Raw genomic sequence first — 27116 nt, 5'->3', positions numbered from 1 at the left:
ACGAAAAAATATTTTTTTAAATAAATAGTTTTGTGGGTTAGGTGGTAGAGCAGCCACAGGCTGAACTTCTACCACGAGGACTTTATCAACTTGTTTGACAAAAACTTTTTTGTTCTTTTAGTTTTTAATGCACTTCACTGTTCTTGCGATAAATTACACGATGCAGTGGTCATTAAAGAAAGATACGTCAGTCAATATTGCTTATTGTAGCATCACACAGCATGAGCAGAGGCACGAGCGCGAAAAACCGTGGAATTCTACTTCTGTCGTCTGCATCGGAAGTACAGCGCCTTGAATCGGAAGGCAGGAAAGGTCACATGGCCCCTAGAACCAATCAGGTCTCCGTACGCCCGCATATGGCGAGAGCATTTCGCCCGTGCTGTAGAGATCCAAACCACAAGCTTTCCCTCCTACATCCCTCATACACAACCGGCAAGCAAAGACATTAGAGAAATGCTACAAGGAGAGCTGTTAGTGGAGCGTTGTAGGCGGATCGCGAAAAATAGCTTTTATAATGCCATTATGCTCAAACATGTATATAATTAGTCACGTTTTACTTTATATTTACAGCATTTTTGAAATTTTAAATCGGAGAACGCCGGGCATATGGACGTATTAGGACGCTACGCTACTGGTGTAAAGATAATTTTGGTAGCCATTTTCTCAAAAATTGGTCTTTGAATTTAAATATACAGGGTGACCTGTAATTAGATGTATTCCCTGAAAGGGGTTAAAGTAGATGCAATTTGCAATAAATTTGACCATATGATACCCCGTCTGAAAATTAGTAGTTTTCGAGATAATCAAATTTCTATTTTTTTTAATAAAAATGACATTTTTCCACATAAAAATACAAATTGAGAAAAAACAGCTCATTGTATGGCACATATTTCAGCATTTTCTGATAGCTAACAAATAAGTGGTTTGTTGAAAAAAAGTTTGTCCCAAATAACAATCACATGTAAGTAACGGGTCGATCTAAACTTACAAGTGGTGATAAAAAATTCAATCTTAGTTTACTTGGCAACATATTAATAAAAAAAATGGTATGACACGAAGCGTACAAATTACTTACATTACTTCCTTGTGTCATCAGCTATACTACAAGGTACAAATGTTGCTAACATTCACATTTGTGTACAAGAAATAATACTTGATTCATTTTCATGTGAATGGAATCAATGAACATTACAATTAAAGAACATTACAGGTCTTGCTCAAAGTGAGCACCTCCGTTACGAATGCAGGCATGCAGGTTTTTACGGACATTTGGTCTCGTAACTCGTGGTGTGATGGTGTCCTTGATGTGTTGACCAGCTGTTAAGATCCTCTCCCTGAGCTCTTCTTGCAAGTTTACTGGTGTGTTGTAAACTAAGTCTTTCATGTGGCTCCAAATGTAGAAGTCGCAAAGCGTCAAATCAGGGGATCGAGCCGGCCAGGGAATCGGGCTGCCTCAGCCAACCCATTTCTTTGGGTAATTTTCATCCAGCCACTGTCGCACGCCTAGGCAGAAGTATGCTACACGCCAAGATGTAGCATTTCCAGGTACCGGTGAGGCCTGAACCGTGGACACACTATGTTGAAAATTCAAGCATTTTAGATTGATTATTTTCCTGCAGTTTACGGTTATTACAAGCATAAGAAAACAGTTTTTCTTTTTGACATTCAGGAGAACACTGACTTTAGTCAAAATGAAAGTAAATGTCTGATGAAAGGAACGTGTGTTCTCCTGAAACGTCAAAAAGAAAAACTGTTTTCTTATGCTTGTAATAACCGTAAACTGCAGGAAAGTAATTCTATAATGCAAGCAATGTGTACATACAAGAAAAACTATTTTAGATTGAAACTCCTATTTCCATCAACTTTCCCTTCTTTCCATTTTTCACTAAGTGGACTAATCATGGAGTTGCATTGGGACCAGACTTTTGAATTACCTCTTATTTCTTACAACTTCGAATGTAATCACCAGCTTCATGTACGTTAACTTTAACAATATTGTATTTATATTATATATTGTATTTATTTCTGTTAGAATTTTAGTTTTGAATTATTGGAATTTATTATCGAAATATGTTACCATGCATTACTTAGCGTACCCTAACTTAAATCTAACATAACTACTGATGACATTTTAAAATTTTGTAAGTTATTGAGTAATAGTGTATGCATCACTTCTTTTTTTAATTAAAATACCAATTTTTGAGAATATGGCTACCAAAATTTTCTTCACACCAAGTTTTTTTTGCCCCCTGACATAGGTATGTACATGTGAAATCAAGACCTTTCCAACGCTGTCTCAATTACTTCTGTAGGTACCATGATTGCTGAAATATTGCAATTTAAAGTTAACATGAAGAAAAAATGGTCAAAATCTCAGATTTTGCACCCCTGTAATTTCAAAAATACAAAAGATACGGGTCTGCAACTTGCATATTTTCCTATCCAGGCAGCCCTTTGAGTATGCCAAATTTGAAATGAATCAAAATATGGAATTGACCATGTGTTTCATTCAACTTTTTCTCTATGATGAAGAGTTGTTTGTCCCTAACTTAAGGGTGTCAGGAGAAGATATGGTAACGGTTGCGATTGTTTTATAATTTTTTTTCAAATTGTTCTATCAGAAAGACAAATTATTGTAGAATTTTGACAATCATTGTCACACAAAATTTGAACCTTCCTTAAAGTAATGAGCACTGTTTGGATTTTGAAAAAAAATTATATATTGTGGATGAAAAAAAAGTAAGATTTTACAATACCGGATGCTTCCGTAATTTCTATCCTACTTCTTATACTCACTAAATATGTAGTCCCGATGAAGTTTCTGGGGGTGACGTGTAGAAGTTGTAAAATAAGCTTTTCAATTACCGCGATCATTCTCCGTATACAAGCATGGAAACCATGTTTCATGATATGAACACGTGATGTTCCGAAAATGGCTTCTTCCGTGAGGAAAAATTGTTTGCCGTTATAGTGCTACAAAACTAAGATTTCATTAATGTATGTGCTCACACTTGGCCAGCAAACAATTCCCTGATATCCCCACGAACCATTCCAGGTTAGGTTAGGCAGGCATAGTTAAAATTCAGTTCGAGAAACCAACCTTTTTTTCCGCTTATTTCCCATTTTCAAAACTCGGTCCCCACATTTTAACTTCAGATTCGTGATTACGAGGACTCAATTAATGATTATGCCAAATATGAAATAAATCTGAGAGGCGTCCGGTATTGTAAAATCGCTCCAAAAAAACTTAAAAATTACCTTACGCAAGCAGGCGTGCTCCCCATGGGCAATGCATTTTCCTTGATAGAAGGTTGAAGTCAAACCTTTTGGCCGTAATCAGTAGTCAAAAGCGTTTAGGAATCTTATTTTAATGCTAAGAGAACTAAACCTGACCCACCTAACCTAACTATGAAAGCCTGTATTGGGAAGTGATAAACCAATGTCAAGGAAACATGCATCGCTAAAACTCCGCAGTATGTGTTACCATACGTAAATTGAAATCGAACCATGTAAAAATTGCATACGTAGCATGATGAAATGAAAATAAAACTAAAGGAACATGGGCCGAAGATATGGAAAATACAGGTCTCAAAATATTTTTTTTCCCACTGTACTAAGGGTGCTATACTGTTCGCATCAGTTCATATCTTTGCAATACTACAATTTTTTTATTACACATTACATAATTTAGTCACTTGCTAGGTGGTGGTTTGTTAGATTGGGCAGGATAGTTCTAGATATTATGAATATATGTCTGGTTTTCCTGTTTACTCATTTGCAATGATTGCTTTTAGTTCAGGGTTCTTTTATAACTGGCCTTACCGTGTGGATACAGTTATCAGCCTCATAGTGTATGAAATATGTTAATTTATTAAAAATATCAATATGTAGTGATGTAAATAGTTGTTGCAATACCAAGGGTGGGGTCTTGACGTCACTTGGGGTTCTTAGCTCAGAGTAGTTCATTGATAATGCAAATAATACATTTATAAGGTTTATTTTATGTAACTTCTCACAAGGTTTTATAAGTTCAGATATAAGTTCAATTATACACATATTATAAAGGGTGTTTCATAAAGTGCACAGTTTTTGAAAATGCAGTAACTCAGCCAAAGCTGCATACAAGTTGACATTTTGTTTTTTATTATTTTACACATTCACTACGATTTAATAATTTTAAAATGATGTCTGGCATATGTCGACCTCAGTTTTGTAAGCAAGCAGTAACTTGATCTGTGAAGTTCACCATGATTCTTGTGCAGACGTCTCTGTCGATTGAACCAATTACCCGTTGGATTTCCCTCTTCAATTCGGGGATTGTTTGAGATTTTGGTCAGGAGGTGTGATTGGCCCCTTTTTTTGAAGATGGGAACGAAAATGCAGTTATGGTAAATGGTCCTCGTTATCGGAACATGATCAGAAATTTTGTGTGGCCTGCTCTGGATGAACTGGATACCGTGAGTATGTGGTTTCAGCAGGACGGGGCTACCTGCCACACATCCAACGAGACAATAACCTTACTGCAAGAAAAGTTTCCTGGTCGCGTGATCTCAGTTTGTGGTGACCAGGAGTGACCTCCGAGATCTTGTGACCTCACCCTATGTGATTTCTTTTTATGGGGTTATGTGAAGTCACAAGTGTACATGAACAAATCTCAAACAATCCCCTAATTGAAGAGGGAAATCCAAAGGGTAATTGTTTCAATCGACAGAGACGTCTTCACAAGAGTCATGGTGAACTTCACAGATCGAGTTACTCCCTGCTTACGAAACGGAGGTGAACATATGCCAGACATAATGTTTCACTCTCAAATTGCATACGGACATATGCCGGACACTTTTCACTTTTAAATTATTAAATCGTAGTGAATGTGTAAAATAATAAAAAACAAACTGTCAACTTTCATGCAATTTTGGCTGAGTTATTGCATTTTCAAAAACTGCGCACTTTATGAAACACCCTTTATAATGACCAAGTTCTAAGTACTAATCCTAAAAGGAACTGAATGGAGATAATCTAAGGTGCCATACTATAGAAGAATATAGCAAAGTCTTTTTTACCTAAGATTGGCAGAAGTGACACCATCAGCCTTGGACAACAATTCCCCTAGTACAGGATGCTGTTTCCTAAAAGGGTTTTTTTTTATACCATTTCAGTTGGTGTGTTTCAATACTTGCCCTAACCTTCAAGCAACCTTTCTGTTCCAGTGGCCATTTTCGCCTAAGTAGATTTCCTACTGTCTTGCCCTTCAGAGGGCAAGGAAATATTGGACACGCTATCTTTGGGGCTTGTTTGGCAGAAAGTCTGCACAATACAGAATTTTGCCCGTTACATTGTTTCTACATTGATTGCTGTGCAGTTCAGAATTAGACCATCACGAGATAGGGTAGCTTTACCCTACTGGTGTAGTAGAATGTGGCCAAGGCAATCCTGGTTAGTAGGAGAGGAATTCAAGGTTCATACCTCTTGTAACGATGCCACTTCGATCGAACCTTGGTGCGAAGCTGCGTCCGACAGCTGAAGCCTGAAAGCCTCCAAGGCCGTAGCCATGACTGTGGGTGCACTCTGCAAGGCAACCTCAAACCAACTCCACCCGGATTGGTAAGGCAGGGGGCCACCACCGGCCCCAGGGCTTTGGGAACCTAGACAGGGAATCGCAGGGTAACTAAGCACTCGGAAGTTGGAACCCTGAACCACGTGCTAAATTAGGGAGTGTGGAATTTATTTTGATGCTACACAGAATTTTTCGATCAACTTCCGAGCCTCCCTGATGGTGCAGTGGTAGCATCACCACCTTGTAGTGAAGGGGTCCCAGGTTCGATACCCAGTGGTTCAGATTCCACTTTAAACTGTAGGTCCAGCCTCGATTAACCTTACTTTGCATAGAGTGGACTTAAAACACCAACTCAATTCATCGACTTCCATATTGTTTTAAGATGTTGATGCAAAGTTGTGGCAACATATGGAAGGAATAGAGATAGGAACAATTCGAAGTTTCTTATGTTTTTCAAAACATGAAAATTCGTAATCAGTGGTGTGCACAACCACCTGACTGGTTTTGAGGTAGAGACAGACACTGAAAGAAACTGAAGATTTCTATGTTCACTTACCCCTAAACCTCCAATGTATCCGCTATTGCAGAGGTTGAAGGTTTATGCTTCAGATACTCTAATGCATCAGCTATAAGCACTGATGGAGGATTAATTTTCTTTGATACCCTTTCGTTTGGTCTGAGGTTGATGTTTACTGGTTTTTGGTATTGTATTAATTGAGTTACAAATTATAATTTGCCATCCTTCAATTTTCGAGTGAAATTGCCACGTCATATAATTTGACTCGGTGAAGCCTTCTAAAATTGGTAAACACAACATGAGAACAATTTTCTACAGTATAGCTTCTAATAACCTTCTTTCTTAATGAACTCAGAAATGACCAAAATGTCACTTACCATGTTTTACACCCGAGCCCTTCAATTAATAGCTGGCCAGCTACAAGTTAATTAATAGATAATTAATAGGTTTCTATATGTGATTGCATGTATGTGTACATGTACCGTGCGTCCATTTCGATCTTCAGCCGAGAGATCGGGAGAAGCGTGGCGGGTGGTGCTGACGGTGATGCCGACATTTGCGGCCTGTAATGCCCGCTTATTTTTATGGACATATGCAGACATTTATATAAATATTGCAAAACGAGCACTAACCTGTGTTATAAGAGTTGTTCAAACTGATATCCACCAAGTACCAAATGTGTAGACTTTCGGGGAGAATACGTTGAATAGACTGAAACTTTCGTGCCTGTAGCTAAAGTCGTTCTGGGTCGGGCCGAGAACTTATCAGCCCCCCTCATAACGTGAACCTTGCAGCTGGCATTCCAATCTTCTCACTGACACAACACACATACACACTGCAATAACACAAACAAGTAACGGCAAGTAACCAATAATAACAGCCCGACCCTGTGGCCGAGTGGTTACCACATCGCGCTGCGATGCCAAGGGTCCCGGGTTCGAATCCTGGTCGGGCTTGGATGTTTGTGAATGTCCATTCATCAATTTCATCATTTCATCACTCATCCCCATCTTCGCAAATTAGCCAAGAGGCACAAAACACGAAGTAAAATAAACTAAATCAATCAATCAATCAACCAATAATAACACTCTTGCGCACAGTACGAAATTAACACACTCTTGGTTTACATCTGCTCGCCACTCACAGCTCTGTCGCGAAGGAACAAAAAACTCGAGCTCGGAGATTTCGGATTGCAAGGAAGCTCACGAACACCATTGACTTTTAACGGTTTCGTCTACAGCGTAATCTTGATACAGTGTTGCACATTCGAAACCTCCAAACGATCCCCATCGCCACAAAACTCTTTCAAGGATATAAACTTAAGCAGGACGTTACTGGTCAAAACTATGATTAAAATGTTTTATTATCTGTGGATCTTAACATCGTTTCTAAAGAGTATTTTTTTGTGTATATAAGGGCAGAACTTGGATGAATTACAGATGATAAATTATAACACAGGTTAGTGCTCGTTTTGCAATATTTATATCATTGTCTGCATATGTCCATAAACATAAGCGGGCATTACAGGCCGCAAATGTCGGCATCTCCGCCAGCGTCGCCCGCCACGCTTCTCCCGATCTCTCGGCTGAAGATCGAAATGGACACACTGTACTTATTGGATTTTGCATTGTGGCATATTAAAGTCATGTATGCTTACCTTCCCAGTTGGGGAGCTGTTGTTCAAAAGAGACCATTGCAGTTGAAAATTTCAGACCCATCCCCAGTAAAAAAGAAAAAATGCCAGTTTGTCCTAACCAAAGAAAAAGTTTTTCCCAGATTTACAAGGATGAGGAACCTTCGTCTCTGAGGGCAACTGCTATCCATTTTTATTTAATTGGAAATCCTAGCATTCCCACCCTTGCTATTAGTACACGACTTTGTAACAGATGTAAGGTGTGTGTGTGTGTATATATATATATGTATATTATTATTTCTTTTTAGGTTATTCGTGAGAGCCCATAGAGCAGCTACTATGGACTCATTAAATAAATTACAAGGTAAGTGATTTTTGTAATTCTAAGCATGTTTTATTTCATTCATAATTAAATGAGAATTTCTCAACATGTTTATTGATTTATCTATTTTTTTTGTTTGTCTGTCAACATGGTGCCTGTAATTTACTGGAATGCCTACAAGGAATTAGGTCATGTAATAAACTAACAACAGTAGGTCTTACGTCTATGGGAAGTATGCCTTTCAATCAATGTATACATTACTAAATACACACTGCATGGAGAGTATTTTCAAAAATACTTCAGGGTGCAGTGCTCAATGCGAGGGGGTTGCATCCCCAGCTGTCACATTGCTACCATGTAAAACATAGGGCATCCCCCCCCCCCCCAGTTAGCAATTTCCACTGGGTTAAGGTGATAACCATTTGTTAATATCAAGATAATGCTTATCACAGGTTTCATGCAAGAATGTTATTTTTTACACTTCTGATGATTGTTTTATCAGTCAATCACCTGTGTCATTGTGTTGGCTCATTGGCTGTTTACAATAGCCTGCTATCAAACCGAACAAGCTTTCTAGTTGAAATCAATCATCAGGATCAGGAAGTTATGAAATTTGATTGATAATAAACCACCTTTTATTCTTTGGATATACAAATAATAAAGATGATGGTTTATTATTCCTTTGAAAATTGAAGGACAATGCGCATCGTGAGGGGAGAGAGGTAGGGTTGAAATGGGGCCAAAGGGGAAAGTGTTTTGATAGTGGCGTAACTATTAATTTCAATATATTAACTGCATGAAAGATTAAAAATAAAGAATAACAGTTATACTTGATGTTCACTCATGTGTTATATCTAAGTGGGGAGGGGACACACACACACACATATAATTACATTAAACTAAAATTAAACTCCATGGCGCAACAGCCCTTGAAGGGCCAGGGCTTGCCAGAGTGGCTTTCCATTGGGTGACGCATGGTCAGCACATCGTATCCCATCGCCCCTGTTTTCTGGTTTTCGTGATGGAAGCCCGCTACTTCTTGAAGTAGCTTCCCAATTGTCGTCACGATGCTGGGTCAACACCAAAATTTTTTGGGCACCCACCCAGACTCGAACCCGGGACCACTTGCACCAAGGGCAAGAGTGCTAACCACTTAGCTATGCGGGAGCCCATATAATTACCTTAGTAATAATCAATTGGTAATACAAATATAACTTTATTAGTCTATAATTGCTTCCTTTCAATTTTATATCAACAGCCTGATCCCCCCAACACCCTAAAATTTTTATGATGCCTATTCCCAAAACTGTTGTCAGTGTACCATAATTTAATTTAGTTGTACAAGGGACATTCATAAAGTAGTAATTATTGACAAGAAGAAATGCAGTAACACACACAAGGTTTTGTGAATGAATCAGTCTTTCTTCAGATAAACTCCACCCAGAGTGATACACTTCTCCGATTAATGTACCAACTTGCAGATGCCATTGTTGTAGGAATTCTGTATTTGGTTGCCCAGGAAGTCATTCACCACAGAAATGACTTCAACGTAGGATTCTTCATTTCTGGAAAAACTAAGTTGCTGGGTGTGAGGTCAAGGAAATATGGAGTGTGAGGGACAATATTGAAACAAAATGTGGCTGCATAAGTCACAGTGTCTTGAACAGAATGAGCAGGCACGTTCCCGTGGAGAAGCTGCACTTAAATACTGACCCCTAAGTAATGTTCACCTTCTTTACGATGGCTTCAATGGTAATACGACTGTCTTCAAGCACGAGGAACTACACAATTCTGGGTTCCTCTGAGAGAGAAGTCCACCTACTGCATTCTTCATCTTGGAGACTTGTTGCAGCACACTGAAACCTTCTATGCATGTAACCACTGTGTCATATGATCAAGCAATCTCTTTGTACACTGCCACAAGTTTTTCTTTCGAAGAACAAAAATACAATTACACCTTGAACTTCAGCTGGCTTCACGGTCTGTGCCATCTTGGGTTTCTGGCCCTCTAGCGGTGTTCTGCAGAACTACTACACACGGAATGTGTACCAATCCGATAACTTAAGAACCAAAGGCTTCCCCACAGTACAAATTCTTGAAACAAGCTTTCAAATAAAAATCGAAAATTATTACTTTATGAACGTCCCTCGTATATGCTGTCATTTGATTGATTGATTGATTTAGTTTATTTTACTTCGCGTTTGTGCCTCTTGGCTAATTTGCGAAGATGGGGATGAGTGATGAAATGATGAAATTGATGAATGAACATTCACAAACAACCAAGCCCGACCAGGATTAGAACCCGGGACCCTTGGCATCGCAGCGCGATGTGCGAAACACTCGGCCACAGGGTCGGGCGTATATGCTGTCATGTTATACATAGTTATGTGTTTGTTAAACTGAACACTGTGTTACAACAGATCTTGGTTGGGTAGTGCCATGCACTCTCAACCAAAGTTCCTGGGTTTGAGTCCTGGTTTGGGCATGGGTGATTCATGAGCATCCCTTCATCAATTACATCTAATCATGATTAGCCAAAAGGGGCATAAAATGACATACATATATAAAGTTCTAAAAATAAAAGAAATAATTGGGTGCATGATTATGCATCAAGGAATAATTGCAAGGATTGAAGATTCCACCCATTAGTCTCGATAACAAATTTAAAAGAAATGTGAAGTTGGAATTTCAGATGTGCTTTCTGGGTTTATTTCTCTAACCACTCTGGCATGACGATTGGTTCTCAGTTATACAGAGCAATCCCTGACATTCGCTACGAGACACTGTGGAAAGCGGCCTTGCGTCAGCGATTGTCTTTCCCTGTGAACTTGTCCGCGACAGTCGCACGGTACAGTCTGTTTTTTTTTCGCTCTTTCCCTTTCTGTTGACTTTGCAGACTGACGCCAGTATAATCCTCCCTCGGAAGTTGTGTTGTCGTGTCCGTGTGTTGAAGATTGTGGCTTAATATGGCACCACAAAATTATACATTACAACAAAGGATTTATCTTGTCGAGTGTTACTTCGGAAAGAGGAATTGTGAAGTGCGACAACGTTTTGCAACGAAATTTCCTGGTGTTCCCGTTCACATAGGACCACTATATTAAACCTCGTAAAAGGGTTTAGAGTAACAGGGTCAGTTCTGAATAAAAGTGGAAAGTAAAACCCACGTGTACTTACTGAAAAAAAACTCAATGAGATAGGACAAAGGTTAGAAAGTATTGTACGAGAAATCGGGATAATTACAGTAGATGAACTTGCACCTGTAAATGCCAATTTCCTTTGGAGATGCCAGGAATATGTTGCAGCAGAGGGACATCATTTTCAACATTTTGTGTAGTCAAGGTTAGTACACAATATGAAAACTAATTTTAATAGCCGATTCTAGGGACTGACGCCGGGCCGCTTGCCGCAGAGTCTCGTAGCGAATGTCGGGGAATGCTCTGTATTTGGGAACAGAGTTTTAACTTAACATGCAAGTTACTTTGTATATTGTAGCCAAATAATTAGTCTTATGGTTGGTTCCATGAGATGGGAATATTAATACAAACTAAGTTTTAAGAAATCTATAATAGAATTTGTATGTTGTAATTTCTTTTCACCTTTCTGTATATGCATGCACAGGGTGCTCAAAAAAATATTGCCACATTTCTAAAGCTTCTAATTGCTTTTAATCACTTCTTTATAGTTACCAGGTTAACTTCTCTTCCACGCACACTCTCAACTGTATTTTACATCTTCCTTCTTAGAAAGGTTGTCTGTGAGACAATTAACATTTGATGAAATGGTAGATGTTACTCCAGATACCGTGAATATTGTGAATGGCTTTGATGTGTTACAACATGGTGTCCACCAGTCAAGAAAGGGGAATCAACGAGTATGTCAAGAAGTCAAGAAATTATACTTGTGGTCAAGAATTTTTACTATCACAATGACTGGCTGATTTAGCGTATTTTACTTCAGTTTTTTGCCCCTTTGGCTAATCGCGAAGATGAGGATGAATAGTGTTAACATGAAATGGATGAAGGGATAATCACAAATATATAGGGACGACAACATGAGCCCCACATAAGATTATACTTTATGTTCCAGATGTCAGAGCCTCACTAGTCTGCCATATGCAGCCCAGGATGCATTAATAGATAAAGTAGGTCTAATTCTCTTGTTAAATACAGCTTCACTTTTCATCTTAACTGGCCTTTTGGTATGTTGTTTACATTAAATAAATATTTATTTTCTTAATTGCTAATTTGCAACTTTACCTAAGTAGGGGTCGAATATAGAGGTTAAGAAAAATGAAAAAAAAACAAGGTAAAAAATAAGTCGCGAAAAAGTCATGAATTTTGGATTTGTTATTGGTAGACACCCTGTACAATTTTCAAGTATCGTTATCGGTAAGAGTAACATCACTAGTATTGGCATCAGTTCAAAGTATCCACTCGGCTCTAGTTTATTATTGTTATTATTATTATTTCTACTATTATTGAGAACAAAGTTGGGGTGGAGATCTTCAGTTCCAACAAATACTCGGTATGGCTAAGGGATGACAACTAGGAATGTTAACAATATGATAAGGTGTCAGTATCACTCATGATTTGCATTGACTTTTCTGCAAGTGAGTCTCTGGTCCTAATTTACATTTTAATGTAATTCTCATATAATGCTTTTTATGGTATATTATTTGCTGACAACATTTCTGAACATTGATGAGAGTTCTCCTCCCCCCCCCCCCCCGTTTGTACAGAAGGCTGTTCCACATATGTTTGACCAAACTAGATTCCTTCCCCCCACATGCAGAATGAACTTGTCAGTGTAGTGTGTGAGCTGTGAGAGAGTGGTTGTGTTTTCTCGCTGAGCTGATAATCCCACCCAAACTGAGCCGCTTTTGGGAGGATTATGTTGTAGCCCTTTACAACGCAAAGTTCAGTGTGTCAATGATCAGGAAGCCATGTAAGAGCAAGGGTTGTGAAGTGAGTTTGACTTCAATCAAGAATGTGATCGACAAGTATAAGGATTCCATGGCCCCAGCGTTTGGTTCTCCAACAAGGGGAACGAGAACACGGCCATGCACACAAGCCACCACCAGTATGAAGGCAAAACTTTGCAGAATGGCCATGCAAGAGAATCCCCTTCCCCAAAGATTCACAGGGTGAAGAAGAACTGCAAAATCAACTCGCAGTACTATCGGGAGGAGATTCTGAGGCCGATCTACGAGCAGGAGCTACCAGAAATGTACGGAAACGAGATCAACATGGTCCGCATCCATCAAGACAAAGCTTCATCACACACCTCAAGATCGTCTCTTTCATTCTACCAGGATATGAAGGACGTTACTGGAATACAGGTCATACCTTTCAACGATATACCTGTGAAGTCTCCAGATGCAAGTCCAATAGACTTTTGTGGATTTGGACTGCTTAAATGGGCTTTGGGCAAGAGATGTGTGACAACTGTGAATGGACTCTGGAAAGCTGTGCAAGAGGAATGGAACAAGAATCCCCTCGTAGTCCCCTCACACATCGAGCATTACCGCACCTGGTGCCATGGATTTTCGTACTATTTGGTAAGTACAATTTGGTCACATATACGCGGAACAGCATCTGTAAAACCTGAGCTTTTTTTTTTTACATCCTATGCATACAAATACATGAAAAGTTATAAACTTAAAAGTACTACTAACAAAGAGAAAAGGTTTTGGTTAGTGAAGATATTTACAATTTTGCATGAGCATGACTTTTTTTTTTCTTCTTTGAATCACGGTTGTAGATTATAGGCCAGAGGATTTATCCTAATTCAGTACCTACCACTGAGTGGTCTGTCATTTACTGGCAGCCATTTTCAGTTATTGCATAACTGCTTCCACCCACAAACATGAGTGCTGAAGATAGCACATTCTTTATTTGCCAGTCAGATTTGGACACATTTGCAACAGAAGGGAGGAGAAGGCAACCAAGACATTTATTTCAGATGTCAAACTGAATATAGTTGGCCCTATAAGCAGTGCTCGAAGTGGATATTCCTAGCTGGGGGGAGGCTTGGTCCAGTTTGGGAATAGGTGGGGGGATGCTTTTATTGATAAACATGGTGACTATTGCAGTAGGTGGGGGGGGGGGGGCACCTGTGCAAATTATCTTAACTAGGTGATGCTTTATGAAAATTTTCTTAACTAGCGAGATCGCATACCATCATACTCACCGCCCACTTCAAGCACTGACCGTAAGGGCTTCTCATTACGGCTGTTTGTAAACTCCAGCCAAGTCAGCCGAAGCTGGCTACATCTGTTCTAGAACTCAATCCAAGTATTGCTAGCTCCGCCCACTCCCGGTTCCATGACATCACGGTGGCATATCCAGCTTACTTGGCTCGTAAGATTTGTAAGCCGTTCTCGATGTGACTGAGTTGGCAGACTGCAGACAAAAACTAGCAGAAAACACAACGCAGCAGCTTTCAATCAATGGCCGGCAGTCATTTATTTGATGCCTACGTAAGTCAGACAAGTCAACTGAAGGAAAAGGTGTAGTTAATATTATCTTATAATTCTTTCCGTAGGTGAATATATATGGGAAAAATATGCAAAAACTGGTATCCGAAGTGAAAAAAAGTAGTTTTTCATCTGAACTGCAATGAAATATTTTTAAAGCCATTTAATACACGGTACACTAAACTAAATTCACCAACCAATAAAATACTACAAAATAATTATTTTTTTTATGTAGGCATACAGTTGATTCGGTTTTTTCGGTAATTTTTTGTGCCAATTTATAAAACTTGTCAAAATATTTTATTAATTTCTATAATCGTAGCCGAGCTTTATATAGAGGTGAGATTTAGTACCATTTACACCTAATACTACTTCCAAAAGAAAGTCAACTGCTTTTAAACATGCTGAAGAGTCAAGCAGACGATCTACCACACCATAATGCACACTGTTCGTAAACTGCAGCTTGGGACAGCTTCGCTAGTGACGTCGACGTAACGTTTCCTGTGACGTCTGCGTAATCCACTCATAAGACCTGGGCTGAGTTGACTGGAGTTTACGAACGACAGTATTTCCTTCAATGGACTCATGTAACTCCATGATCAGTCGCTCTGTTATTGCACCAAACATACATTTGGCAAAAACAGCTCACTCATGACATCAGTGGCGTGGCGTATTCTGAAAATCTGACCTGGTTTACCACATCAATGTATATATTTATTGTACACCCTGTAGATTCATTATACGTAATAGAACTAAAATACCAACCAACACAGGCATGCAAGTAAAACAAAAGCAGAAGTCTTGACAACTTCAGAATTTAATCTCCATTTTTTACGTATAATTGGACCTAGATTTCACTGTTCCAAGGAAAATTCCCTTTCATGCCTGAACCAAGCACAGAAAGGGAGGAACAAGCAGTGTTCTCCCTTCAACGCCCTTCGCAGTGGTGGAACTGATCCTGCAGGGCGTGCATTTTAAAATAGCTACTCGCTCGGCTCCCTTGCCTTCCCTGCGTACAATTGGGAGGGTAACCCAGTCATCAGAAGGATGTGATTGAGAACGGTCAGTGGCGTACATAGGCCAGTCTTTAAATAATGTACTTCAATTCTGGTTTAGAGGCTCGTGTAGATAGTTTGCATAATATATTATGTTAGAGATGGGACAGATTAATCGATAAAATTACAGATTATTTTACCGATCTGATATATCTATATCTTATAATGTAGTGCAATTTTGTTATAATTGTAATAGATAATCTCCATGCCCTCCTTGTTACAAAAGGTAAATGTCTAGATATGCAACTTCTTTTGCACTGCAGTCACATTGAAACATGCATTTATTAATAAGGTCAATGAATTATTCAGGTTCTACAAGAACCATTTGGAATTTTGTATCAGATCGGTAGAATGTTGGTTATTGGTATCGGTAAATTTTATATCTGCTGTAATTTATCAGTATATGCCAAAATTTCATATCAGCCGATCCCTATATGATACAGAGTGTCCCACTCGTCGATTGGTGTGTGGTTTGTTCTTGTACACACTACCTTTAAGGTGTGTGTACAAGAGTTACGAGTTACGTGAGAACATCCGCCGTGAAATCCAGGCGGTCATGCCAATGCTCTGGCAGCAACATTCACAAACATGCAGCGCCGTGTTGAACTGTGTATACAGGTTGGGGGGAGGTCACTTCAGCACTTCTTGTAATGTACCTTCATTTCTCAACCATAAAGGTATGTCATGTACAAATTTGGTTTCATATCCTCTTTTATTAAGATTTTTATAACACTTTTTCCGGGACCCCTTACAAGTTGGACACCCTGTATATAGTTAACAATTACCCATATGTTAAAGCTAAACGTGTAAAAAGAAATATATGGAGAAGGTTGGTTTACCAGCAGTAAATGCTGTAACATGGAGACAGATGCCAATGGATGACAAACTATTTATGTCTGAAATTGTACAAGGATAAATCTTCTGGCCCATAGTGGCAAAATATAGAAACTCTTTGCTGGCAGCTTTGACTACTTCTGATGGTTCTTTCTTCTTAATAGCTTTGGTTCTTGCAGCTGCTAGGGCCTAACACTAACACCTTAAGGTTTCCTTGCATCTAACACAATGAGTGGGAAGAGGGGCAGTTCTGGCAAAATATCTTTGGCCATGTTGAAGGGTAAGTGGTGTCTTAACTAGCATGGTATGTTACTAATATATAGGGTGAGTCTGTGGAATTTTAGTAGGGGTGTGCTGGATGGAATTTCTTTTGATTGGGATGTGACTTTTTTTTTAATCTTTACATTCAGGATGGGAAAAATTTCCCATTTCCGTACTAAATTTGGATATTTTTGTCCTGACACTGAAAATCTTGAATTCTATGCTATTTCTCCCCTCATGCGATTGTTTTTGCATTTCCAGAATGAAAACTGGCCTTTTTTTTTTTTTAAATAAAAACTGACCATTTCGAAGAAGTTTCAACCAATTATGATTCAGAATTAATTAATTGATTGAGAATTAACCACTTTTTAACATGATAACATTTTCTGACTGTCTCAAGTTTTCAATATCCTGCACACCCCTCAATTTTAGTGTACCAACTACATCATAACAAATATGGATACGATAGAAGTGCAGGGTAATGTAAAAGAGAAATTGGCATGTCTTGGTTATATGTGGCACCAGGATCTGGTGCAAGGAAACGGAGGATGCAGAGCTCTCAGTGTGGGTTGTGATGTTTACATCATGAAGAACAACCCAATTTATTTATTTGTAGTGATTGAGATTATTATTATTCCTAATACTTCTATGTCGTCTGACTACCATGCGAGAGATCCGGGTTCGATTCCCAACAGGGGATTTTCCCACCTGATCAAGTTGCTCCGGTGCCTACCCAGCATCATATAAAGTGGGTACCTGGAGGAAACTGGTGGGTAAAGGCAGACCAGGTCATGGTGCTGATCACAACACCCCCCCACCTTCGGCCGTGATTAGGAAAATGTAGGGTCCCAACTCCACACCCCCTATACACCTTCATGGCATAGTGCAAAGCACAGGGGAGCTTTACTTTACTTCTTGTATGTAATAGCATTAATTTTCTGTTTCAATTTTGTGTGTGTTGCCATACACTTATGGAAAGTATAATGTTAATAGAGGACACTTCAGTGTTCATAGCATAATTTGAGTAGGAAATGACTATGGTGCTGGCAACAGTGAGCGGCTGACAACAGTGTCATTATACTGTCAGGGTGGCTACTCACCAGGAATTCCTTGAATTCCAGGTATTATGTGTGAATTATTGCCTCCGAGAATTATGCGTGAATTCTACGTGAATTTTTCTCCGTAGGCGTGAAATATTTTAAATTTTTTTAGTCCAAATTCCATTGAATTTATACATATTTATTAATGCCCTGAGGCAGGTTTTTCAGTTGTTTTTTTTTACCAAGGAATGAAAAGAAAATAAAGCTGCGTGGAAAATAAGACAAGAATTCTCTCAATCCCTTTACTTTGTTAGTCTCCTTTGTAGAACAGTCTATCTCACAGACAGAATATTATCGCAAGATATCTTGAAGTTTATAGTTAATTTTACTTTGAAATTCTTATGCAATTAACAATTTTTCGTAGATTAGTATATTCCGTAACATTTGTGACTTGTGTTTGTAGATGTATTTCGAGTCTGAGTATGGGAAATGGCAAATGTAAAATCCACACCTTAAATTAAATATTTTAAATATATGTACCGTTTAATTGAATTGAATTAGAATTTTTGGATAAATTGGAATCACACTGACCCTTTATATTGCTAATATATTTGTGTGTTTGACTGTGTGTACATGAGAGGAGGTAATACGTAAGGCTGAAATAGAGAAAACATCTGACTGTACCCTTGCATTTTTGGAAATTTTGCCTTGAAAACCGGGAATTATACTTGAATTTTATCAGTGTCGTAGAGTAGCCACCCTGACTGTGCATGAATTGCTATTTACAGTAGACTGTGCTTCGATTGTTGTGTTGTTACCCTGTACATTGTGAGTGCCAACGGGAAGCAGTGGAATGCAAGTGTGCATGCATTTCTTTCGACAGACCAACCCGTGGCCAGCCCTTTCCCTGATGTCTTCTTTGGGCTCTTCCTTAAGCAAGAGTATTCCAAGCATGTCCTGCCACGATCTTGGAATTAAAGGATTGCATCAGATTACCAGTATCCCTACAAACATGTTAGAATGAGTAATGAACAGCATTAGACGCAGCTTGGAAAAATGTGTGGTGCACTGCTGTACCCATTTGCTAGGGGTCATATTGAAAAATTAACTCATAAATGGCATTCCTTTCTGTGCAATTAGGCACTAAGGTCATTCAATAAAAATATTTTTTCACATATGAATGATGTTGCACCCTGTACTTATCTGATGTATGCTAATAATATATTTGCATGAAATAGGTAATGAAAAGATAACAAACTCAGAATAAAACATAACTAATTTTGTAACTATTTATACAGGTAGCTAAATATATAGAAAAGGAAAACCAAATTATCATGCATTAAAAGGTTTTTTGGTTGGTGTTAAAAAATTATAATCAACTTATACTACACTTCCTACGTGTTTACAGAAGCAGATCTCTTTGTTGCAATTTGGGCTACAGTATAAAACTTGCTTTCATGTGTATTTGCTTACTTTTGTTATCACGAGGGCTCGGAAGTTGATGACGTTAACATTCTTATAGATGTCCTTAAAATTATAAAGAGACGGCCTAAACATAATTTCAGCTCTCAAAATAGAAGCTTGATTTTTTCATAAATTCCAACAGAGTATTTGAATTATTAGACAAAACCCATTGTTTGGTATTTTAAACTACTAAAGCAAAGTGGGAAAAAAAAGCAATTAAGTGCTAATGTGGTTTTCTTTATTTTTACTTCACGTTTTTTCTCTAAGTCATTCACCTCCTTTCAGAGTGCGCTTCACAACGATACAGTAGTCGGTCAGCAATACACTTGTGTTTCATGTACATCGGATTATAATCTTTTTTTTTTGTGATTAAAACCCAAGATTAGAGCGAGTATAGTGGCCAGCAAGGGAACCTCTAAGTAAGCTTCACATAAAGTATTTTAAATGCTGAAGGAAGAATAAATGTACCACAATAAATTATATTTAATCCATTGCCAAACTTTCAGTTAAAGATAGTATTGTGCATTCCATTGTAGTGAAATGAACTTGCTAAAAAGACCATGTCAGGGAATTTAAATACATAAATTATGCTAGGAAATGCATTTAACCCTAGAACACTATCGTATGTAAAATTTACATATGCTTTGCGCTCAAATCCCTCCTTTACCTCTCACTTCGCACCCACTCACCCCTCCACCTAGCAGTGCCTCGGGCATTCTGTCAGACGCGAGGCAGCACTGTGGTAAAGAGGGTGCAAGCATTGAACGTCTTTAGTTTGTTCGTTATGTTGGACTCTGTACGTAAATAATACATAGCGCTAGTAATAGAAGAAAAATCTTGCACGTAATTTTGAAATTTGCAAATCAATTTGAATAGTTACATTTTGAAAACAAAAGTTTAGAACCATGCACTATTTTCTTGTAAGACTTTAAAATTACATTCGTTCCTTATTTACAGCGTTATGTATATTATTATTGTTTGCTTTTCATTGTTTGAACTTTTTGCCTTAATTCTTAATGTACGAATGGACTTGTCAATCAACACAGTCTCTTAAAATATTCTATGTTTAAAAAAACCATGTTTATACATTTTAAAATGAATAAAACTCCAATATAAGGAAAATAAACAAAATAATGTTCACAAAGAATCGTCATTTTGTTTTCATGATGTAGAGGTTGTTTTAAAAAAAGATTCCTTTATGCACGTAAAATTTATGTAGCGCTAGTTACACTGTAATATTGGAACATGGTAGTGTTCTAGGGTTAAAATTCACGAAATAACAAGTGAGAAGAAAAATTAACCTAAAAAATGAAGAAAATGCAATAAAGACTGCAAAAAATACTGAAAAATGACCTTAAAGCCAAAAAGTCCAAAATATGCTAAATAAAAGCAATGTTTTCTGGTTCTAACTTATGTGAAAGGGACTGATATCTGAGCCCTAGTAATTAATGTTTAGATGAAACTTTGGAATGCTGGAGGGGTGCTTTTTTAATTATAATTATTGTTATTATTATTATTTTGTTTTGTTTTAAGTCCACTTGATGAACATATACGCTAATCAGGACTGGACCTACCATTTAAAGTGAGATCCAGACTACTGTTCAATGTGCTCCACCGGGCATGAAACCAGGAACCCTTTGATTACGAGGTGACGATGTTACCACTATGCCATCAGGGAGGCCCCTGGAGTGGGGTGCTGACCTGAGTACAAGGATATGCAAGCACCCCCTTGTACACCCTCTGGTGCCACCTATGGTCTAATGCCATGTGCCGAGAAATCTGCATTTGGACTGGCATGAAAATAAAAGTGCCAATTATTACAGTGCACGGTTAATTTTGTGTTGAACCAGGGAATGTTGAGTAAGCATGAACAGGATTGGATTATAGTACAGATGTGTCATAGTGATCTAACGCATCAAGTAAAGTAAGAATTTTGAACATTTCTCTGTCCATTGGCATTAACTATATTGCCCAATTCCCTTCCATTTTGCTTAAGTGGTACATTCAAATTCGTGAAACTGTTGCAACACAGCATGAATACGTGATTCTGATTCTTCTGCAATTGTGGTGTATTTGTTCTGGTTTTATGATATACATATTTTTTCCAGCGGCAGTTTTATTATAGTGAATCCCACAAAAGTACAGCCTCTCGCTAAGTTGATAATAGGCAAATTGTCTATCAAATGATCTATGTTTTTAAGGAACTCAAGCCGAAATGACCTTCAACTACAATGAATGCTGCAATCTTGAATTGTGGGTAGGAAATGGATGCTTCATGGTGTTTGTTGCTTCGTCTATTCTTATCAGTCATCCTTATCTCATCCTCCTCATTATGATAAACCTACAGTAAATTTTATGAAAGTTAAATACAAACTTGGCATTCATAGCTTCCTGCTTTGGTGTTGCTTAAGTTGAAGGTGCCACCACAGGGTAGAGCATAGTTATGTGCTACTTTTTATTTATCTGCCAAGTGGAAATTTCTTTGTCTCACATTCTCACCTTGGTGGCTTTTTTAAAAAAAATTTGAATGGCACCCAAGGCTTCAGCCCCCGTAGTTTGCCCATTGCTGCGGACCTGCTTAACAAGATTTCCAACTTGGGACCTCAGGCTAAATAGCCATCATTTAATTACAAAATTACTTTTGCCGTACAGTGTTCATGCATAATAGCTTATCACTGTACTGCTTTTCTTTTTTGCATAATTTCAAAGTTAATTGGATTGTGTGACATTGTTGGCTGGCATTTTACCCCATGGAGTATCTAGACTCTCGAAAGAGTATCTGTGGCTAAAATTCATCTAATAACTTTCTGATATGTGGTAGTACTAATAAAAATGAGCTCATGCTCAAACAGTGGGTGCTTAAGAAGCGAATATCCATTTTTGTATCAAAAAGAGTCAGCCCTTACATAGATTCCAATCTAGTGATATGTCACATTTTTTTGACCTCACAATACAGATGTGTCTACTGAGGGAGTGGGTATCTCAGAAAGCTAAGAGATGAATAGGTCCTCAGTTTTATTCACATAGGGCTTCCCCGATTGTGCAATGGTAATCTCATTGACTTGTAATCAAGAGGTCCTAGGTTCGATGCCTGGTGGAGGCACATAGTGTTTCAGATTGCACTTTAAACTGTAGGTCCAGTTCCGATTAGCCTTTCTGTGCAAAAATGGACCTAAAAAAACAAGGTCAAGGTTGTTCATGTAACTTATGCCTGTGGTGATTGGTACATCGATATTGGCTCCAGCTCTAGATTTTCTTTCTTGTAATTCAAAATCATCATCTTTTTTTTCACCCTTACAATTTACGTTTTTCACACCTTTGGTTGAACAGGTTCATGCTTAAAAAACATACTTTCCATGTACGTAGTGTAGTAACCCCAGAAGAAATTCCTAATGAATATATTGCATGGAGGCTCCTTCTGATGTTATTCTTCAGTGTACTGCTTAAGACTATGGATTCTCACTTCGAGAGATGAAAGATTTGTGGGAGTAAAGAGTTGTAGAAAGCAAGAATCGGGCCAGCTGCGGGGGACGATGTTGGAGTTTGAAGGAAGTCAAAATCTGGGGTCCCATGTTACTAAGTTTGTGAGGGACGAGAGTGACTTTCATCAGGTTGGGCAGATAAAACACCTGTTGCAATACTGGAGGGATCTACCTGTGATGGCATTCTTGTTATAATTGTGCTCCATCTCGTAAATTTGTCCTTTTGTAATTAACTAGTGACGGAAAGTGGTAAACATTCTTGGTTCTACCTCATTATGCAAAGTATTAATTTAAAAAATAATAATAAACCATGGAGGGTCAGGGCCTTCCTTCCGACTGCTGGCCTCACTTCCTCCTGCCAAGGTGGTGATCATCCAACAAGTTACAGGGTGATGTGTGGTCAGCACGATGAACCCCCAGTTGTTGTAGGTTTCCATGACCGGGTTGCGCTACTCATTTGTATATTCCCAACTTCCTCACGATGGGTGGCCACCAGTCCCATACAGAGGCCGAAATCTCAGGAGAAAAGTTGTTACGCTTCCCCCAGGAGACTCGAACCTGCCTGCATCTCGTAGTCTGAGCCCACACATGGTACCTTAGACCACACGGTGTGGGACAAAAGTAATAATTTAGTACTTTTGAATGTTACCCACATATATTATTGGTAGATATGCAATCATTTTAAGTTTTCTCTCCGTTCTAGGCAAACCCATCACAACTTCGGTCCCATCCTTCGCTGTCCGCTTCCACACAGAAGGAGAAGAGCTGGAGGAGCTCTACCCCAGTGCAGATGAGGACACGGGAGAGAAGGAAGGTAGTGTACTTGTTGTTTCAGACATTAAGGGAGCTTTCAGACATAAGTAACGAGTGACACACGGAAATGAACTTCAGAAATAGATGCAATATTTTGTACTGTAGCAACACGTCAATCTCTGCTTGTCACTTTGGTCTGTTCGTAGCTCATTCACAGTGAATTCTATTTGACAGACTGAAAAGGAAAATGCCACTTGTTACTTTTCTGTGAAAGCTCCTTAGTCCACCAGTTGATATTTTGTTCCTTGCATCATATAAATAAGTACCCTTTGATTGAATACATTTCTGAACAACACACTACATTATATTGAACATAAAAATGCAATAAAATACAGGGTAATTCAAAATGAATGGTGCAACTTTACACAGTTATTATCACGTTATTATTTATGATAGAAAATCAGACAAGGCACCAATATATCGAAAAACTCCGGAAGTTCCATTCCCACTTAGCTTATTCTGCTTAGCCGATGCTCCACCAGGATCGCCAGTTTCGCAAAATGGCTAATGACCAGTAGAAGGCGTATTGTGTGTTGGAGCTATCGAGAACTGATTCAATCACAATGGTGCAAACACATTTCCGCATGCTTTTCGGTAGTAATGCATATGTTTCACCCTTCCGAGAGATTTGCCAAAGTTACAACTGTGAATTGTTAGTGCCTTCAAAACCGTTGACGACGACTTGCTGTCTCGTGCATAGCAAGTACTTGATTATCGTTTGGGCATTTTCTGCATTACGCGTGGTTCCCATGTTAAATCTTTATAGTGTGAGTAAAACTTCCAGAGTTCTTCTTTATATTGATGCCTTGTCTGATTTTCTATCATAAATAGTAACATCATAATAACCGTAAATTTGCACCATTCATTTTGAATTACCCTGTATGTTGGATCAGTGATTCTAAAATTTAAATTTTAGTTGCTCCCCTTGGCCTCTGGCATCACATTTCTAGACCAATTTCTTAATATATGAGCAATTTCAGAAAAATGTCAATCTTAAAGGTCAAAATTATAATGTAAGGGCTCTGGAGTAAAACATGCTAAGTGACATTTTGGTCATTATTAAGTTACATAGTAAGGGGAGCCTTCCTTCAATTTCCGCATGTAATTGCCATGTAATGCAATTCACATTAGACTCATTAAACCGTTCTAAAATTGGTAAACACAACACAAAAACAATTTATCTGCAGTATAGCTTCTAATAAGCTTTTTTTCTTCATAAACTGAATATTGACCAAAATGTCACTCACCATGTTTTACTCCCGAGCCCTTCATATATCAGTGAAGAGCAATGACTGTACGTTGGTTTAAAGGAGAACATCTTTAGATTGCGAATATACAATACATGTTTTTCTTAAGTCTAAAACTTGTCTGTAAAAATTACTTCATGAAGTACTTACTATTCCACTAACTTTGATTCAGAAAATCCAGATTCATAGGTTGTGTCAGTCTGTTACTGTCAAATTTATTTTCATATTGTGCTGATGGAATACATTTCAAGAAATTTTGCTATGCAAGAAGAAATAGTACTACTTGTAAATTTCCCGATTTCCTGAGTTATATTTTTTCATTATGTGTTTTGTGAATCATATACAAAGAAATAAAATATAAATGGAACTGCTTCTAAAGTCTGTTCCCTGTGGAATTGTTCATATATTTCTATTACGAATGGCCCAATATGAAATTTTGGCTGATACGGATAAAGTACCGATATAAAATTTACCGATACCGATAACCGATATTCTACCGATCCGATATAAAATTAGGAATGGTCCTTGAAGACCCTGAAATTTTCATTGATCTCCGTAATAAATGTGTGTTTCGAGCTGATTCCAATGCAAAAGAAGTTGAATATTTAGACATTTACTTTTTCAGAAAGTAGGGCATGGAGATTATCCATAAAAATTACAACAAAATGGCAGAATTTTGCACTAAATTATAAGATATTTATTGATATATCGGATCGGTAAAATAATCTGTAATTTTACGGATAAACCGATACACCGATATGCCTATATCGGCTGATAGCGATAGAGTACCGATTAATCGGTCCCATCCCTAATTTCTATTGAGCTAGTAGATTGTGCACGAACTCTATGTGTTGACCTTTGACAATAGTTTCATAATAGGTATTGTGCAAAATTGAGTGTATTTTAACTGTTCAAACAAATGAAATAGAAAAATGGTAAATACCTCGATTTTATGATTTTCAAGAGACTAACCTGAAAAAAATTAAAATGCAGGAAAATTTAAAATCTATGAAAATTTTATAACATTTTTCTTTGTTGAAACCATCAAGATTGAATGCATAATAAAGGAAAATGTAAAATCGGGGTTCCACTGTATGTCATTAAAGGTATTTTAAAAATGTAAGTATGAGAGTGCAAAAAAATACTGCATATATTTTGTAAATTACTCAATATTCTATTCCAATAAAATAAACGTTGTTAACCTCTTCCCTGTGTTCGGCGTAATATTACGCCCTTGGTCACTATAGCTTATTCTGTGTTGAACGGAATAATACGTATTTTGATGGTGAAACATATGTTTTGCTATTGAAGAAACAACGACCTTTATTTAGTCACGATTTTCAGTGCCGACAAAGAAGAAGAAGTTGAGAGGAAAGTAAACTGTTTTTGTGTTATGCTGACAAAGTGCGGCGATTAGGGGGGGGGGGCAGTTGCCCCCCAACATTTTGACGCTTTTACCCCCTCACTATGCTAAATATTATGTACAAAGGGAAATATACTGTCTTTGCCCTCCCCCCAGTTTTGGCACCTTGCCCCCACCCCCCTCGGTTTTGGAACCGAATCGGTGCCGCTGGTATTTAATAGTATTGTCAAACAGGATTGCGAAATATGTTTTCCCTCATACCTATTGAAGATATTGCAATTAAACTTGGCAGACACATTACTTCTAGGCCATAGTATTTTTCAAGGTAGATTATAATTTGGTACCTATATCCAGGGCCAGTCGAGAGAGCCCCAAAGTTACCAAAAGGGATTTTTCGGAGGGGAATTTCCTGAATTATCCCCGATTTCCCTTTCCTTATACTTGATGTACACATGTTTGTGGTACCATTTGAAAGCCTGTTCTATTCTGAAGAGAAAAACCTATGAACCATGATACTCGCATGAATTGTGCTGAAGCAGTAGCTACTAAAAAATATTACTACGCAAACTCAGAAAAAAAAAATACACACAGCGGGAAAGCAATTTGTCAGAAAATTACACAGGGAAGGGGTTAAATAAAAGAAGCATAAACTGGCATGAAGTACAAGTAAACTCGCAATAAACTTTTACCTCAGCTTATCACAGTCACTTAGTAATTGATCCCATCCCCATTAAATACAGAGTTATCACAAGTTATTGAGCACATTTCAGTGATTTATAGTAAGAGAATTTTTTTTAAAAATTAAACTTTTAAAACAGTTGAAGACAATTCTGTATGTGCTCCAGCTCTGAATCTTGCAATATTATGTTGGTATTTAGTTTAATGTTGACTTTGTCCTGTGACAATGTAGTGGCAGATATGGCAATTGAAAACTAAAACAGGCTTTTATTTTATGAGCCCCCCCAATAATTTATGTACTTGAATTCAGCATAAGATATAATCTGATCAACATGAAATGACAATCTCAACAATACTTTTGAGAAACGTCAAGTT

At 38.0% G+C, this 27116-nt stretch overlaps 1 protein-coding gene across 4 annotated transcripts in view; it reads left to right on the top strand.

Annotated features, from left to right (window-relative positions):
- The window catches only part of LOC145989979 (testis-expressed protein 2), an 89133-nt gene that overhangs the window by 6149 nt on the left and 55868 nt on the right, over nt 1-27116 (top strand). For 2 of the 4 annotated variants that reach the window (XM_083125537.1, XM_083125534.1), the window contains exons 2-4: nt 8013-8068; nt 16558-16673; nt 23344-23454. In XM_083125537.1, coding sequence (XP_082981663.1) covers nt 16622-16673; nt 23344-23454 — 163 coding nt within the window. In that variant the 5' untranslated portion in view covers nt 8013-8068; nt 16558-16621. The remainder of the gene's footprint in view (nt 1-8012; nt 8069-16557; nt 16674-23343; nt 23455-27116) is intronic. The other 2 variants (XM_083125535.1, XM_083125536.1) reach the window with 2 other exon arrangements.

The sequence above is a fragment of the Lepisma saccharinum genome, chromosome 7 (assembly GCF_977018435.1).
Source record: "Lepisma saccharinum chromosome 7, izLepSacc3.1, whole genome shotgun sequence".
In the NCBI taxonomy this organism is placed as follows: domain Eukaryota; kingdom Metazoa; phylum Arthropoda; class Insecta; order Zygentoma; family Lepismatidae; genus Lepisma; species Lepisma saccharinum.
This window is presented reverse-complemented; position numbering and strand designations above follow the sequence as displayed.